This window comes from Marmota marmota, unplaced genomic scaffold, assembly GCF_001458135.2.
Source record: "Marmota marmota marmota unplaced genomic scaffold, marMar, whole genome shotgun sequence".
Classification (NCBI taxonomy): domain Eukaryota; kingdom Metazoa; phylum Chordata; class Mammalia; order Rodentia; family Sciuridae; genus Marmota; species Marmota marmota.
The window spans coordinates 9,371,273-9,390,744 of record NW_025999924.1 but is presented as its reverse complement, the minus strand read 5'-3'; the positions used below and the strand labels follow the sequence as shown (position 1 = coordinate 9,390,744).

General features: G+C 36.1%; 1 protein-coding gene across 2 annotated transcripts in view; it reads left to right on the top strand.

Annotated features, from left to right (window-relative positions):
* Itga1 (integrin subunit alpha 1) overlaps positions 1-19,472 on the top strand; it is a 168,723-nt gene that overhangs the window by 99,552 nt on the left and 49,699 nt on the right. For both annotated transcript variants that reach the window (XM_015497320.2, XM_048800051.1), the window contains exons 8-11: positions 4,270-4,420; positions 11,429-11,594; positions 15,598-15,671; positions 16,147-16,291. In XM_015497320.2, the coding sequence (XP_015352806.1) occupies positions 4,270-4,420; positions 11,429-11,594; positions 15,598-15,671; positions 16,147-16,291 (536 nt within the window). The remainder of the gene's footprint in view (positions 1-4,269; positions 4,421-11,428; positions 11,595-15,597; positions 15,672-16,146; positions 16,292-19,472) is intronic.

Genomic DNA, 19,472 nt, shown 5'->3' with positions numbered 1-19,472 from the left:
ATATTCTAGTTTGTATGTATATTTTTAGTAATGATTTAGGATTATTGAAGCTTTCAGGTAATAATTTTTAAGAAGCCAAATTAAATGTTGTCTTATTTGAAATTATTTTCAGTGCTGAGTTTGAAAGAAATGAAAAAGGCTTCATCATTTGTACTGATTTGTGTCCTTCCTTTCTTGCTTTGAATTCTCTACAGTTTACATTCCTTCCTTCTTCCTTTCTGCAGATTTCCTCATGGAGAACACAGAGCACACTGTCCTCTCTTACAAATGCTTACAAACGCACATTTTATTTCTTGCCTTTTCCCCCAATTTCCTCTAGTTCTTTTCTCTTGATATTGCTCCCCTTATTACCGTTCAACCTAGCAAGCTTCTAAACAAAAACTGGAAATTACTCAATTCAACTCTAATAATAATCAAGAACCCTTCTGTTCAACTGCTAGATTTTACCTGATTTTGAAGAGCTAATTGCCCAGGGTCATTCCCCTGTCAAAATCAGTGTCGTAAAGAGATTAAAATGGAGATTAATATGGAGACTACAAAGAATGGATTAGGATAGTCAGATATTTAAAATTTCATGTGTAGCTTCAGTCTCATAAATGTTAGGAAAGCATGTGGGTTTCGTTACATGGGTTTCAAGAGAAAATAACCACCAACAGAAGGAATCATTCTGCATTTACCTGCCTGTGGGATCACCAATCTGCATGCACAGTATGCATATATTTAGGTGTCCTGAATGTGCCCTCTTTAGTAACTGACTAAATGTGACCACACATTCAAAATAAATCCAATTGTTCTTTGAAAACTCTGAGCCTGCAAAGAATTGTGCATTTTCCAAAGGCAATCACTTAAGAATGAATATTCATCTTTGAAACTAATTGAAGAAATATTCTGACTGCTTTTTTTCCTGCATAAATACCACTCTAAACAGTATGTCTCTGTATGGTTTTTGCCTACATGCTTCACAAAGAGTCTGTGTGAAGGAAACAGAATTTGTTGAATTTTTAATATGCACTAAAATTTCATAGTAATATTGCAGCACTAACTATTTTTCTCATACATTAGGTTTTCATGTTTATGCATATTTTAATTTGCTTTTTATTCCTTTCAGGCAAGGTGAGGTGCAAACAACATTTTAAATTTCTTAGAATCCATTATCTTCATTTTCAGTGGCTCCCAATTCAAAATACCTTTTAAATTTTTCATTTCTTCCTATACCAAATATTCATTCCTGATAATAGGAATTACACTATTTAAATATAAGGCTAGATTTTCATGCCCCAAAGAAAGTAACCTCCCTGGGATATTTTAATTCTTAAAGGAGTTAATTTCCTTGGAATTAATTTCTAATTAATTTCTTAATTCCAAGAAAGAACATTGGATTCTGGTATTTTGGAGACAAGGACAATTTATTAAGGAATATATTTGAGATAGAAAGTATATACTCAGGAGCTTTGTCAGTGGACACTCTTCTATTACATAAATTCAGCCCTGGTTTCAGAACAACCAGATTTTCTTTAAGAACAGTCTTTTAATCATCTCCTTCAACTGACATTCATTTAGTTCAGTTATGATCTTGACCTTTAAGAAAATTAGCAAGCTTTGGCAGTCCTCTAAGAAATTAAAATTACAAAAGGTTTGAATTCATGATATCCAGGTCCAAACTTCTCTTAAGGCCTAATTTTTGGCATCTATTTTCACATTTATTCATATATTTAAAGAAGTCAAAAAAATTTTATATAGTATGTTGAAGAAAATTATTCATATATTTGTTAAAGATGATGAGAAAGACTTGATTCAAGAGGGACCACTGTTTTTTGTTTTTTTGTGGGTTTTTTTTTTGTTTTTGTTTTTGTACCAGGGATTAAATTCAGGAGCACTCTACCACTGAACCACATCCCTAGCCTATTTTGTATTTTATTTAGATACAGGATCTCACTGAGTTGTTTAGCACCTTGCTTTTGTTGAGGCTGGATTTGAAATTGGGATCCTCCTGACTCAGCCTGCCTAGCCAATGGGATGACAGGTGTATGCCATAGCATCTGGCTTTAATGGAGGCTTTGTAGTAGCTAAGAGATGTTGGGCTCAGCTTGGAATACAAAAACTGTGGAGCAGAGAAGAAAGTCAGTGGATGGAAAATTACTCTAAGGAAATAATGAGGCTAGGGTAAGTCTTGCTAGACTGACTCAACATGATTCTTGCTGAAGGCAGGTGAAGAGTAGAAAAAACTCCTTCTATACTCTGAACTTTCAGTGCTTCAGTTTCAACACCAGATGAGTATGTTCTTTTTCACACTGACTAATTCTCTGACACCAGATACAATTTACTTCAATTCTGACATCAACTAGAGTTTGTGCAATTCCCTACATCAATGGCTCAGTCCCATAAGACTTCAGGAGCCAACTGTAATCAGTAGATTTCCAGATTACCCACACCTTCTGACCAACTTTGCTATAAATCAGAGGTTCCTATAATGTCATTTTGGGTTTGATTGTTTGCTAAAGTAATTCACAGTACTCAGGAAAGCACTGGACTTATATTTATTATAAAGTTATAGAACTCAGGCACATCCAGATGCAACAGATATCCAGACCCATATGTGGGGGAGAAAGCCCTGAGTTTCCATGTCTTTTCTAGGTGTACCACCTTGCATATGTTCAGCAACCTGGAAGCTCTCTGAACCATAACTCAGGGGGTTTTATGGAGGCTTAATGAGGTAGGCATGACTAATCAGTCATTAATTCAATCTCTAGTCCTCTTCCACTTTGTAAAGAATGGGGACTGGGGCTATAAATTCCAAGCTTCTAAATATGGCTTTGTCCTTCTGGTGGCCAAATCCCATCTAGCAGCTCACCAAGAGTCACATCATTAGACCCTCCCACCACCCAGGAAATTCCAAGGAATTTGTAATTATGTATCAGGAACCAAGGGCAGAAGACATAGTTCTTACTTATTAAAAGAAAAACTTCAGATGAATTAAATTTAACAGTGCATTTGAACAAAGAATGACCCATGAATCAGGCAGCACTTAGAACCAGAAGAGGGTCAGATGACTCTGCTTTAGCAGCTTCAGTTAAAACTGGACTACACAGGCCAAGGACAAAGCTGAGGGTGAGAGCCTGGTCTAGAAGAGGACTCAGAGAGTTTGATTCAATTGTGGTTGAAGAGAAAGATTTTGTGAAGTATACCAGATAGAGAAATACAGTTAGCCATTTTTTTCATTGTTTTGGAAAATTTAAGGAAAAGAAAGAATTTAAAGAATAATAAATGAAATCTTGTGTATCTATCCACATGGAATTGACAATTGTCAACATGTTGTCATATTTGCTCTAAATATGAAAAGGAAAAATAAATCACTGCCCACATTACCAGATCTTTGCCCCTGATCCAAGATACTTACTCTTGTGCTTTTCCTGTGGATCCATGGCAGGACTCACAGGAATCCTGCAACATTTGGAACAGTAGTTTATGAGGGGTGCTTCTTTGGCATATATATCCCTAACTGCAGCTTTGCATCCTTATAATAAGAGTAAAATATTTAAAGGCACAGTTAGTGCAATGATTGTTACACTTTATTTCAAAATCTAAGAAGAGTATATTATGAAATCCTTTCATTGTTTCACTCTCTATTAAAGTATATTCCTCTCTTCCAAGACTCCAGAGAGCAAAGTGAGTTGAGTAAAAGGAAGTAATAGATGGGGGGAAAGTATGTGTGTGTGTGTGTGTGTAGAATAAATAAACAATAATTTGTCCATTTTCTCTATTGTCTCTCTCCATAAATGCTTATTGAATTAAACTAAAATTCCTTTCTTTGTGGTTAGGTTACTTTTTCTTTCTCTTCATTTCACCTCCTCTCACTCCACCTTCAGTGGTTTGTGTTCTAAAACCTAGTTTACCCACTTCCTCCTTTTCCCTATAATCTTGCCAAATTCGCCCCTGACAGACCACCAACCTCTACATTCTTTTATTCCTCATGCACACTCTGGTCACACTCTCCCTTTGAAATTTTCAAAGAAGAAAGTACTGCTGCATTTTGTATATGGCCTAAGTGGTGATTAGCCAAATGGTGACAAACCACATGATGTTCGTCTGGAACATCTCTGAAACCATTACAAACAAGGATCCTCATGCCTCCTGGCTTGAAAAATGGCTATCGATGGAGATTTGGGGGAACACACCAACTACCCAGAGTGCTAGTGTTTCAGTTTGCTTTTTCGCTTTGCTATCCTTGGGTGGTGTTTATCAGCTTCCCTTCCCCTGTGCTCACTTCAGGAAGGAGGCATTCACTGAAGCCCGCGGTGCCCGAAGGGGAGTTAAAAAAGTCATGGTCATTGTGACTGATGGAGAGTCCCATGACAATCACCGACTGAACAAGGTCATCCAAGACTGTGAAGATGAAAACATCCAACGATTTTCCATAGCTGTAAGTACATGTTTGCTAGAGGTGGTTTTCAAACTCTGGTGTGAAGAGAACTGTGAGCATATTGTGGGAGTTTTAAGGAAGATCACACGCAGGATTGGAAAGGAGAAACTCCCAAACTTGAAGGTAAACTGTTGGACAATATTAGGTCCTGCTCTGTCCTGTGTCCTCAGTGCCCAGCTCAGTGCTGGGCCTATCAAACACTCAACACACAGTCATTGGAAGAAATGTGGAAAGATGAAAGGAGGAAGTGAAAGGCAAGTGACTCACCAAAACTTTTGACTTTGGTGCCCTTGTTCTGCTTGGCACCCTTCAGAGAGGAGGAGGAGGGGTAAGGGGAGAAACCTGATGGGGGAAATAAAACCAAAGGCAAGGTTTCCCACACACCCAACAGGAAGAAGGAAGAAAAAAATACAACAAGAAGGCAGGGAGAGAATAGCAGGAGAAAGAAGGATAGAAATAGGGAGGGGAAAAAAGAAGGTGGAAAGGAGAGGAAGAGTGTGGGCAAGAGAAAAATGATCTAGGGAAAGAGGCAGGAAAATCAAAAGGAGAGGAAGGAGGGAGAGATAAAGGGGAAAAGGGGGAGGAGAAGGAAGGAAGAAAGGGAGGGAGGGAGGGAGGGAGGGAGGACGGACACTGAAGATATACTAGTAAATAACCCATTGCCTACTAATTAATAATTTATACTGAAAGTTAATAGACTGAAAACGGGGGAGATGGTTTTTAAAATAATCTAAGTCACAGTGATATCTTCATAGCTACAACTCTTAGTCAGTCTGTTCTGGGACTTACATCGACCTAGATTATGACATTTCCCGGAAGTGAGCAACAGAACAGAAGGGAATAGAAGGGTAGGCAGGGGAAGAGCAAAAGACATTATACAACACCTGTGTCCTAATTCTGTCTTATCTATATACTGGCTGTGTGACAAGTGGACAAGCCACTTAATACTCTGAGCTTCAGCTTCTTCATCTGTAAAATAGGGTAATGTTATTTCTCTCCCCTGTCCCAGGTAAAGAATTGGTGAGGGGCTAGGGTTGTGGTTCAGTGGTAGAGCGCCCACCTAGCACACTGAGGCACTGGGTTCAATCCTCAGCGTGACATAAAAAAATAAAATAAACATATTGTGTCCACCTACAACTAAATATATATATATTTATATATATAAATATATATATATATATATAAATATATATATATATATTTATATATTTATATATATATATATATATATTTTTTTTTTTTTTAAACAGAATCAGTGAGATAAAGATTTTGAAAATGTAGCAGAGTGGCAATTTAGACATTTGCTGCTCATCATTTTTAAAAAAGTTTGCAACAATCAGGGAGCTAAAGTGTGTCCCTGTATGAATATGTAAAAACAAATCACATCATTATGTACAACTATAATGCACCAATAAAAATGTGGGGAAAAATTTTTTTAAAAGTCAGAGAAAATATTCAGAACTCTAAAGAGTTCAGCCTACTCTATTTTTCAAGAAAATCCCTTTTATTTATAAATAATAACCAAATATTACTCACCTTATTTTTTTAGTAATCAGTGATATCTATTTCTGTTCTTTCAAAAGTATGAACATTGTAGGAAGGGAAGAAAAAATTTCATCCATGGATAAAAGTTTCTGGACATAATTGATTCACTGTGTCCCAGGGGCAAGGTATTCCTTATTTTATAACTAAGATGACCTGATTGTGAACAACTTCTGACAACAAGATTTTCCTATTTTATTTGACATATAAAATATAGAAAAATTAGAACATCTATTACTTCTCTCATTTCCCCCTCTTGTTACTTTAAAAAATTTTCATTTGCCAATTATTGTTTAGTTCTTTGTTACCTCTCCTGTTGTTACAATGTACCTATTTTGATTGCATTCATAGTTGAAAAGAATTCATAGGGGCTGGGGCTGTGGCTCAAGTGGTAGCATGCTCGCCTGGCATGTGTGTGGCCTGGGTTCGATCCTCAGCACCACATACAAACAAAGATGTTGTGTCCGCCGAAAACTAAAAATAAATATTAAAAAAAATTCTCTCTCTCTCTCTCTCTCTTAAAAAAAAAAAAAAAAAGAATTCATAGGACCCAGCCTTCACTCAGAGAAAATGTCCAAATGGTGGTGACATTTAGAGTCTATAGCTGATCCCTTTAGTCTGCAAAGCCAGTGCATGCCCAGTGTGTCCCCTGGGCTTAGTTTCAGAGGTGGTGTCATTTGTTCTTCTTCCCCCAGAGGATAAGGACTGGCATTCCAGGTGTCACAGATGCAGATTCTGAATAGTATAGAACATCATCAAAACTAACAGCACTAGGAAAAGTTGACTATAAAGAAAATATCAATAAATGACTTCTTCATTTTAAATGAATCTTGCATTTTACATCATATATGGCTATATTTTCAGTATTTTCTGCTATTAAACCACTGCTTCCCTTTGGTGGACCCCTAGTTGATAATTCATAACATATTGCCTCTCATCTAGTCTGAAACAGATCTCATAATTCCATGAATTTCATGGAGAACCATATATTCACAAGTTTTTTTTTATTTTAATCAGTGAATTATTATCAGACTGTGCTCAAAAGTGGTATAAATAAAAACATAAAGGAAAATTTCACTTAGCAAGAGTCATTTTATTATTTTTTTCTAAAGCATGTTTCTTTTTCCTAGTGAAATATGTTTTGTTATTGTGGCTGGCATATTATTTGGGCTAAATTCAGAAATAACAATTCTTTTACTTCCTTTCATTTGTGCATTAACACAGAAAGATTTTAGGATTTCTCAAGATCTATATATGAATACACCTAAAGTTCTGCTTCAGTCATTTCCTGTATTCATTCTTCTACTCCATCTTTTTTTACCCACCATTTGATAGGTTTTGCCAGGAAATAGCTTCCAAAATTATGGGCTATTGATAATGTAAATTCTCTGTGTCAAAACTGTGAACACTTCCTGTCAAACTTTCAAACCTGGTGAGGGTACTTTGCTGGATTTGTGTCCTCTACTCCATGGTCTGTTTCTGTCACTTGAGAGTGTTAGACTTTGTTAGCATGGGTCTGTTTTATAGATTCTAATTCTAGAAAATAATAACTCTGAGGTGGTTTTCAAACTCTGGTGTGAAGAGAACTGAAAGCACCTACAGCTTTCAAATGAAAAGGAGACATCAGAAAGGATCCTAGAATTTCTTCAATTTTTTTATAAAGACACCATACTTTATGTAAATGAATTGCATACTTTACATTTGACACATCTTCTTACCTCAAGGAAATTTCAATTCTGAATGTCTATTTAAGGTAAACATTAGCAGAATTCCAAATGTTTGGGCTTGACATATTTTAATTGAGCAATTCAGAGTGCTGTTTTTGAAACCCTCTTGTTCATTGAAAGCTGTGTTTTTACAAGCTAACAGACCCTTGGGTGAAAAATCAAAATATGTTTCTATTTTTTTTAAATCTATAATGTAAAATAGTTTAACACAGTTTGCAAGTCACAGTGACTTCAGGAATGCTTTTCTTCAAAACATGTACTCCTATATTGTATATATTATACCTTATTTTTATTCTACAAGCATGTCACTTGAGCTTTTCTTTTCTATTGAACTTTATCCACTTGACTCTGTCCTGTCACATAGACAATAAATGTCTGATAACATTCACATCTCAATTAACAACCTCAATCATGCATAGTACAAAATTCATTAGATTTGTTTTAGATGTATTTTCTTTTTTTAAGGTTTATTTTTTAAGTTATATGTGGACACAATATTTTTATGTGGTGCTGTGGATCAAACCCAGTGCCTCACGAATGCTAGGCGAGCACTCCACCTCTAAGTCACAACCCCAGCACTTAGATGTATTTTCATAGATGATTATCAATTTATAAATGAAATGGAAGTTAATGGGTCAATCCAACACGTAAACTAGAATATGCTAAATAGGAACCAAGGAGGAAAGATGGGAGTTTTTCACTCTAGCATATGTCAAATAACTTATAAGACTGAATTAGGTAAATCAGTAGAGAATCAAAGAGCCTCACATAATTCAGAATATAGATGAATCTAAAAGAAACCCATTAACAACAAAAAGGTTGACGAAGAAGAAGAAGAAGAAGAAGAGGAGGAGGAGGAGGAGGAGGAAGAAGAGGAAGAGGAAGAAGAGGAAGAAGAGGAAGGGAAAGGAGGAGGAGGAGGAGGAAGTAGTTGTTGTTCAACATTGTGTTTAGAGAGGAATACCATTGATGTAACGTTTCTTCTGAAACTCGAAGACTTTGATTTTCTGTTTGACTCTGAGTCATATGCTTCCCAGATATGGTGAGATATCTCTTTGTAAGAAGAGCATCTTGATAATTGTTTCTAAGTGAAAGAGAGGATTTGTTCAGTGTAATAAGAACAACAGCCATTGGCTTTCACTTATTGAAGCAGTTTTTTAGTATATTCTCCACTAATTCTCTTCCTCCATCAATCACATAGCTAAAGTGGGAGAAAGTGTCAGTGGTGTGTTTTTAAATGTTAACAGCTACTATGTTTAGCACTTTCTTTTCAACAAAGTAGACAGGGACTTAATTTTTATTTTTTGATGTGATTTTTAAGCTTCTGGATTAGACCTTCCTAGCTAAAGTCTAGATACCCTAGCAGAGAATGATTTCAAAAATTAAAAACCTACCTAAATGTTAAGCTGATTACCTTAGAGCTAGCTCCCATTTTCTTTAACAGCTTTCCTCTTCAAAGTAGCTCTTCTTCACAGATATTAGCAAATTACACCTTGTAACCACCTTTAACAGGTACAGGAGGTAGGAAAGTGATTTTCTGGGGTATCAGGAGTCAGGAAGTTGTCATGAAGTCCTCTACTATGGATACAAGTGGCATTTCTCTGTGCTAGGCACTGATATTCCCAAGGGAAAGGGGCAAGGGCATTACTCCAGCAAGGGGAAACAAATTGGGAACAAATCTACTGCCACCTTCTCTCTAGTAAAGAACATTCTCATAGTCTCACATTAGCACATAGTGTGATTAACCGTTTTTCTCTTATTAGGAAAGTGACATTTTTATTGTAAAAGAACAACTTTAAAAATATATTTAGGCAAATATAAGGAGGAAATACCAAACTCCTATTAGACATAAATTTTAAAAATAATAGATTATGGTACAAAATTTTCCAATTTCTTAATGTCCATATAGTTAGACATTTAAAAAAAATAGAATTTGATCCCATCTATCTTCATATTTAGGATTATAAACTGGTTTGCATTTTAAATTTACATATTATTTTAAAATATTTTTCACTAACTTGAATATTTTCATATTCAAATTCAAAATTCTAAGAAACTTTTACAAAAAAAACTGAATTCTAGACATAAAAAGCATAAACCTTAAGCAAAAATTGCTCAGTTGGACTTCAAAATTAAACATTTCTGCTCTTTATACAGTTAAAAAAATGAAAAGACAACCCATAGACTGAAAAGAACTTTTGCAAAACATATAAATGGCTTGTATAAGAATATACCTAGAACTTTCCCACTCACTAAAAGGAAAACAAAACAAACAACCCATGTTTTATAATGGGCAGAAGATTTGAACAGATACCAACTAAAGAAGAAACACTATGGCCAATAATTACATGAAGGACTCTTAATATCATTAGTCATTAGGAAAATGCAAAGTAAATAAAATGCTACTATACACCAATACACTAAAACAGATGAATAAAGACAGACTGACAATACCAAATGTTGACAAGATTGAGAGCCACTGGATCTCTCTTACACTGTTGATGGGAATGGGAAAGCCCAGCAATGATTCTGGAAATTAGTTGGCAGGTTTTATACACACACACACACACACACACACACACGACAGTAGAATGTATTTTGACATATTATATGTACATGGAATATAACTTATTCTAATTAGGATCCCATTCTTGTGGTTATACATGATGTGGCATTTTGGTGGTGTATTAATATGAACATAGGAAAGTTATGTCTGATTCATTAGCAGTTGGTAGTTTCTTAAAAGTTCTAGTTGCTGTAGGACTCAGCACTCCCACCTCAGCCTATGTTCAAAAAGACCTAGGTGCAAAAATTTAAAGCTTGCTTTATTTTGTGGTATCTTGTAACTGAAAACAACACCAATGTTCTCAATGAATAAAAGGAGAGGCATCCACAGAGAGGGATGTAATTTCTAACTATGACATTCTGGGAAAAGCAAAGCTATAGGGACATAAAATAGATCAATGGTTGCCTGGGGTAGGAGTGGGAATAAAGGAATTGACCACAAAAGGTAAGAGGCAACTTTTTTATTTGATAGAAATATTCTATATCTTGAGTTCATAGTAACACAACCATATTGATTTGCCAAAACTCATGTAATTATCCACCTAAAAAACATGAATTTTACTATATAAACTGTATTTTAATAAATCTACTTTCAAGATAAACTAAATTAGAAAATCTGCTTGCATATATCTAAATAATTATTGTTAACTATAATAGGTATTCATGCCTCCCTTTCCTCTCCATAAAATAGAATGCCTCTGACTTCAGCATTTGGTTTCAAAAAGGAATGCCCAGATTCCTTATTTTCTGGGTTGCTGACTTAGGTTATGACTTATTCCAATATCAAGCAACTTACTTGCTGATTGATCTTGCCAGCAGAAGAGAATGTATTTAACTGGAATGATTCAGAGACATTCAGAAGCTTGATATTACTTTTGAAGTATTTGCTTTCAAAGATATAGCTGTTAATAAATATGAACACATGAATGGAAGAGAAGACATTTTCGCTCACATATGAAATTGTCCTTTATTTTTTCCTACACTACTTGCAGTGTTTAATAGTTAATATTAGACCATATATTCTGAATATTATTCTTCTTCCACAAGTATGGAAATACATAAAGATTGCACTACACTAAGATACTCTGCGTTTTTGTTTACTGACAATATGTTTGAGATCCTCATTGAACATACAGAAGTTAAATATGTTCTTGCTATTTTTGTTGTGTCTTAGATTCTTGGCAGCTATAACCGAGGAAATTTAAGCACTGAAAAATTTGTGGAGGAAATAAAATCAATTGCAAGTGAACCCACTGAAAAGCATTTCTTCAACGTCTCTGATGAACTGGCTCTCGTCACTATTGTTCAAGCTCTAGGAGAAAGAATATTTGCCCTGGAAGGTATGACTATTTCTCCTCATCCTGCGTGTTCTCTCTACAATTCAAACTCAATGCAATCGAGTTTTTTAATGTATTCCTAGCATGTCACAAATACGTTTTCACTGTGCACAGTAGGTGGCTGTTTCATATAGCCCTGTGTCTATTAGAAACCATCTGTGTAAGAGCATGATAGTGCTGTTACAAGAGCCTATGAAGACAATGGTCAGTGTAGATGTGCAAGAACAAAAATGTTCCTGTGTGCTGTTCCTCTTCTGTGACACAGGTCTAGACTGTGAAGCCTCTAGCTCAAGTTTTGGTTTTCCATTTGTTTCTTTGTTTGCTTCACTCTCTTTTGTTCTGATGTAATGATTTCTTTGTTCATTTATTTTTCTCTGCATTTTGCTCCTTGAACATTTAAAGGTCTTCACAGAGAGAGCTCTGCCTCAAGCCCCATGGTGGTGAGACTTCAGTTCACTGAATTATGTTGCATATTTGTAGAATTTTCTTTGATTTCTCAGTGCTCAGGATATTGAGTCACAATGATCCCTCCTCTGCCTTAGATGGGGGATGTCAAGTAACAGATTACCTTGGAAACTAAAACTCTTCAGAAATGTTATTCCAGGCAAACTGGTATAGCCTCCTTCTTCACATTCCATGATAATCTGGAGTCTCAGAGAACATGCCCTGCTCCCCACCTAGGAGGAGGAACCACCAGAGAATTCTTTTTTCCTTATTCTGCATCCAAGTCCAGTTTACCCTCTTTGTAAGGAAACATTCAAAATTGTGGTTTCTATTTCATAAAAGTAGAAATCTAAAAGCTCCCTCAGTTTTCATGATATCAAGCAAGACGTAAAATGGGAATGAGGTGTTACTGGAAAAAAGGTGGGTCATTCTTGAATTCCCAAACATGGGAATTTTTTAATTCCCAGCAGAGGCTGGAAAAATGCAAGGAAGTAACTAACACAGAATATTAAACTCACAGAAGAAAAAGAAAATGATCTAAAGTAATGGCTTTCAGACTTCTTCTGAACTGACCCATGATGATGAATATGTTTTCCTTTGCAACACAGCACACACATATGTGTGCATTTAAAAATAAAACCAAGTTTCACAAAATAATTCTAATTATATGAAATGCACTATGATAATTTCTGATCTCTTTCATTTTACTCTATTCTCTTTCAACAACAACTAAAAAATCCTCACCACACTTTTCCTGTAGACTTCACAATTGGGTCATAATCAGTACTTAGAGAGTTTGATTTACAGATAATGGGGATTGACAATGTAGGCAGAAATGTCTCCCTTTTTCTCTGGCTCCTTTCCCTCTAGCCTTCAGAGAAAGGACTCTAGAATTATTCATTAGTGTGAAGTTGCACTTGCTTCTGAAGGACTCAGCTGTCCTGTACTCTGTGTACAAGTCATTTTTATGTAACTTCGGTATTTCCACAGCCATCATAGTGTCATTTATCAACAGTCCAGGTCATGAGTTTGCCTGGACTTAAGGAAATATGTAAGGCCTTCTGAGTTATTCTGCACTTTTAATTTTTAACAACCATGGGCCAACAAACAATCTGTAAAAATAACTTAATATTTATCAGTCATACTAGGTAGCTAAATATATAGTATCATTTCTATATATTTTCTTAAGTAAGCAAGTAACTATAAACTAGTACAGGCAGAAATGAATCCCAAATCCTCGGGGGTGGTGGGGCTCAATTTCCCTGAAATGACATTTTCAGGTTGTTTCTAGCCTACCCACACTATACGTAACAAGTTCCACATAGGAGTGCCCAGTATATTTCAAGAAGTCTCTATGTGTAAAAGTAAAAAGTGTTTTATAAGGAACTCCACAGACTAAAAACATCTTCCACATCTTTGTTGTTGCATAATTAAAGCTAACCAAAACCAGTATTTTGACTAGATTATTTCTTGTTTTATTTTCATAATGAGATCAGAAGTGGCCTTTTTCCTTGTTACTTGGGAAACATCCATTTCCTGTCAACATTTATCTTCTCAGGGTAAATAGCTACAATTATGAAGGTCCTGCTTGCCAAGCACAATGCCACCTAATGAGGCACGCATGCCAAGTACTTGCCTAATGAAACAGGAAATGGTCTAACGTCTTGCTCTCCTATCAAGGGTTGGGGAAAATGATGCAATTCCTAACCAGAAACTGTGCAGGAGTCAGAGTGGTTAGCTCAACCTCCAGAACAAAACAGGGAGTGGTTCAAAGTCAGAAGCTCAGAGAGAGAGGACAGTCTCTTACATGGTGCCAATATGGCTGGTGGAGTGTCACACAGCTTCTCTCTCCTGGTTCTCAGCTTCAATCAGAGCAGCACAGTGCAGGCTGCAAACATGCACAGTTGGCTGCTGATTTCTTACTGTTGGTCTTGCAAAGATAAGTGAGGAATTGCCTTTGAGCTCTGTCTATTAGAATACATGTTTAATTTGCTGGGTGTGGTGGCTCATGCCTGTAATCCCAGCAGCATGGGAGGCTGAGGCAGGAAGATCAAAAGTTCAAAGCCAGTCTCAGCAACTTAGTGAGGCCCTAAACAACTTAGTGAGACCCTGAATAAAAAAGAGGGCTGGGGATGTGGCTCAGTAGTTAAGTGCTCCTTGGTTCAACCCACAGTGCCAAAAACAACAACAACCACAACAAAAAACATGTTTAACTTAAAGTCATTGAGAGGACAATAAGTGCAAGAGATTAAAATGATAGATTTGAATTCTTAATGATTATTCCATTAATCTAGTCCTATAAAAGGCAATTACTAATGGATTTGTTGATAATTTACACCAGTGAATAAATAGTAAATATGTTTCATTTCACGTATTTGATTATTCTCATGCCTCAATGGGAGGGTAGACTGACTTTTAAAAAAATGTTATTTTACACTTATCTTTAAAGCCAAATTAATCAGTAACTCCCTATTGGAAGCAAGTAAATCAACATTCCCTTGGTTCCCTCAGGAAATTGTGGCTTTGGGTTCCTGAGTATTTGAGAATAATTTGGGAGTATTGTACTTGGAGAGAATGCTCTGTGTTGTCTCTGCATTTCAGTGAAGCATTTCAAAGTGGGCACTGGATCTTTGAAATGTACATGATCAGGCTGCATGTGGCCTAGAGCCCTATTAAAAAACTCCCCTCCTGATCTGTGAGCGATACCTATAACCAGAGATATAATAAATGCAAACTATGCATTTAGGGCCAGTTTTATGACCTGAAATGTGGGTGGGACTGGTGGAGCTAGACACCTCTTTAAATATGTGAATGAAATTTTTTCAGCCCTGTAAAATATCAAGTAAGTTTAGCCTACGCAGGATCCCCAGGTCATAAGGATGAAAAAGGCTTCCTGCTTCTGTAATGCAACTTTAACCAGGTGAACCCAAAGCCACATAGGAGACACAGTGTGCTGCAGTGTAAGAATGCAAGTTTCTTCAGTCTTCCAGCAAGGATGGGGAAGCTATTGAACGAGAATGGAGCCAGGAGTTGGTTCACAAACCTGTCTTCTACTCAGCTCAACCTAGAAATTTTGGGTTGAGAAATGTACTACTGAAAGTATCTGAGATGTTAAAAGTTGTGGTTGATAAGATATCAGACTTGGGCTGGGGATGTGGCTCAAGCGGTAGCGCGCTCGCCTGGCATGTGTGCGGCCTGGGTTCGATCCTCAGCACCACATACAAACAAAGATGTTGTGTCCGCCAAAAACTAAAAAAAAGAAAAAAAAAAAAAATTAANCTGTCCTTGGTCCTTTTTTTTTTGGTCTCTCTGCATTTTTGGTCTCAATTTCCATTGCATAGTAACTAAGAATGGCCGTTCTGCCTGGGTCCAGTCCTGGCCCTACCATGTCCTAGCTATGAGAGAAGAAGTTATATGATGAATCAACTTAAAATTCTCTCTCTCTCTCTCTTTAAAAAAAAAAAAAAGATATCAGGCTCTACTGGGTCTTTGGGTCCTGCAAGTCAGCACTGCACTAAAAGACTTTGTTGGTTACTTATGGTGATCTTTTCCTATGTTATAGCTACATCAGACCAGTCAGCAGCTTCATTTGAAATGGAAATGTCTCAGACTGGCTTCAGCGCTCATTATTCACAGGTACGTTGATCACTTGGCAGTAAACGAAATACCTTTTTGCTAGATTACCTCCCCTCAAATTAACACCCAGCCATCAGTATTACAAGTTCTATTTGTGGTTTCTGGCATGAGCAGTTATACAGACTGTGAGGATGTTTTTTAATCTAAGTAGGAAAATGGCATTTCACAGTCTTATTATTAGGAAAACATTGTCTCACACAACTCATTACATGTTACTAATAATTGTGAACCAGCTAGTCTGAGCTTTGTCTTATATAATCATATATCTGGCTAAACAAAATACTTAATTTATTTGCTCAGACATGAAGTGTATCTTTTTCTCAGTGTTAAGATAATGAAGAGTCTTGCAAGAATTCCTTAAATTTCTAAGATTTAGGATTTAGGATACCCAAAATAAAGCAAAAAGGCAAGATTAGAAAACTTACCATTTGTAGTTAAATATTAAACATTATTGCTTTCTCTATTTGTGTATAAGGACTGGGTCATGCTTGGAGCAGTAGGAGCCTATGATTGGAATGGAACAGTGGTCATGCAGAAGGCTAATCAAATCATAATCCCTCAAAACACAACCTTTAAAGTTGAATCTACCAAGAAGAATGAACCTCTTGCTTCTTATTTAGGTAATGTTTGAATGCAATTGACAGAAGGTTATTTTTTATTTTTTAAATGTTTTAATCTTTAGCACTATTTGCTTGCATTTCTTTAGGTGCAAACCATGTAGTAAGAACACCTCAAAGAATTAAGTATTTTAAAGAATCCATAAAAGGTTTCAGACTTATGAGGAGCCTTAGCAAGTTGAAGTTTCAGAACCTGGAGGTCCATGTTTCTCAGTGGGACCTTGTAGTTCAGGGAATGATTCAGGCTATGTGCATTTTAATAGGTCTTTTTATGCCTGGTATTTTCTTTAAATTCAAGAACTATGGACAGAAAATGAGTAGGTAGAAAAAGAGACCTTAACTTCTCTATTCTGAAGAATAGATTCCCATATTCTCTTAAATAACTTTTACCATTAGTTTTTTTTATATAGTTTTAATTTTTAAAAAGAGAATTTTAGCCAGGCACAATGGCTCTTGACTATAACCTCAGCTACTAGGAAGGGTGAACAGGAGAACCCTAAGCTCAAGTTCAGCCTGGGGCAATTTAGCAAGACCCAATCTCAAAAAGTAAAAACTTAAAAAGGGATGGCTAGCATGCGTGTCTAGCATGTACAAGGGCCTGTGTTTAATTTCCAGTGCCCCCACACACACATGCATAGAGAGAGAAACAGACAGAGACAGAAAGACAGAGAATTTTAAGTTGATTCATCATATAACTTCTTCTCTCATAGCTCAATTATGTAACCTCCTCTTGCTTTCTAATGACTTCTAGTCACAAGGAAGAATATATATGGTACCACTTTATTCAGGATCTGTACCAGGCTCAGAGATGCCAGGGGTACTAGAGGGCACCCTCATCCCTGGAAGAAGATCTCAGTGAATAGTGGGATGGAATGACACCCGGTGTGCCTTCCCAACTCTCTTTCAGCAGATGTTTTTCTGGCTCCTCTTTTGCCCCCGGGCATATGTTCTTGGTTCTGGGAATGCTGCAGTAAACAAATACCTTAGCCTTGAAATGTTCACATTTTAGTCTGTTGGCATTCCTCTGAGGGATCTTTCTGTCCTGGAGCAAGTCTTGTTAGCAACATAAGCCAGTTCCTTCCTACTTTATGAGGAGAGTGGCAAGTTTTTACTGGTATTCCCATATGCCTCCTTATTCAAGAACACCTATTAAAGAGGTAGGAGGATATAAAAAGAATAAAAGCCTGTGTTACAGATAACTAAAAATATAATGGTGATCAGCAGGGACAATGTGACTACTCTCTGAACCACATTAATGAAAGTCTAGTCTTCTTTCCTATAGAAATCTCATTACATCGTACCCTGGTCAGACAACAGATAGAATATCCCATTGTTTTTATCATCACATATTTCAAAGGCAAAATGATAAACTAGAAGTTTCCAGTAAAAACTTATTTAGAGAATACAGATCTGTAAACCACTCCAGCAAAAGTTCCTCTCCCTCCATAACTTGAAGAAATTGGGGTTGAGACAAGAAATCATACAATGTACATCTTTGAAATTTGGCAAGTTTGTGATGTAAATTCGGGAAAGATTCTATGAGACTGCTCAACATGAAATGCCTTGGAATCAAGAAGAAGTTCAATCAGAGACTGCTTCCTATCTTAGATAGAAGAATTATAGATCAACTACTTTCAAATATAATGAGTAGCACATAAATCAGTACAACTCCTTATGAAAGGGATTTGACAATGTGTTTCAGAGTCATAAAAAGTTCACAACATATTGACCCAGAAATTTCACTTCTGAAAATTGAACCTAACAAATCCAACATTTAAGAATGCCATGTAAACAGTCATTTTCATTTTATTAATATATATGGTATTAGAGGAAATAGTATTATCCCACATGTCCAAAAATATGGGAATAATGAAGTAAATAGTAAATCCATTTATTTGGATCTTATATGCTCATCAAAATAAAAGTGATGGGCATATGCCATGTAATGCCATAATACTAAAGACCTGATGCAGTTCTGAAGCTGTCATTTAAAGATGGCTCTCAGCTGTAGATATTTGTCTCTCCCTGTTCCTACGGCCTTAGCAACACTTCAGTTTATTTATAAAGTGGCAATAATTAAATTGATATATAATTTAGGCTATTAAAAAGATTAAATTAAATAATGACCATAAGGTGCTTAATACTCTGCCTGACAGATGCTAATATTCAGTAGGTGTTTTATTGGTATGTACTGTTATACAATAAAATATTCATCTTACTATCATTGTAATAAGTAGAATAATGATTCACAAAGATGTCTGTGTCCTCATTCACAGATCCAGGAATATGTTTGCTTATGAATCAAAAAGTACTTTGCAGGTGTGATTAAGTTAAGAATCTGGAGACGGAAAGATTATCCCAGGAAATCTGGCATGGCCCATGGTAACCAAGTTCTTAAAATCAGAAAACATCTGGATGTGATCTGAGGGAGCTAGAACTATGTAAAATGATTAGAGAGGCAATGTTGTTGGCTTTGAATATGGACAGGGACCACCAGACATGTTATATGTGTGGTCGCTAGAAGCTACAAAGCTCCAAGAAACAGATTCTACCTTTCCTCCAGAAAGGAACACAGACCTGGCTACTTGTGATCTTAGCCTGGGGGAACTTTGCCAGATTTCTAACATAATTGTAAGATAATACATTTGTAGTGTAATAAGCCACCAAGTTGTGGTAATTTGTCACAGAAGCAATAGAAAACTAACACAGGTATATTATATATGATAATAACAGTAGCTGATGTTAATATTACAACTTCTAAGTACTGGATATTTAGAAAATTAAAAACATTTTATGAAGTCCACAAACAAGTGTGACATGTTCTCTACTTTTAGGAAGTTCACATATTTAATTATTAATTTAACAATGCAGAATTTTTGGTATTCTGAGCTATGATTATATGATAAAAGTCCTTAAAACTAAATAAACTGTTAGAATCCTAAATCTGTTATTCCTCCAAAGCTTTACTTATTGATTTATTGGTTGATTAAAGAAGAATTAGAGAATTCAGGGTTTAAATATATCATCACAATTAAGAAAACATTAAAGTAGCCTTCATTTCTGACTACAGTACTTATATGTCCCCTCTTACCAATTATACTTCAATAAAGCTGAGAAAAGTACCAGCCATATCTGTACATTGTTGTGGGATTTTCCTCCAATGTTCTAAATCCGGAATGAGGCT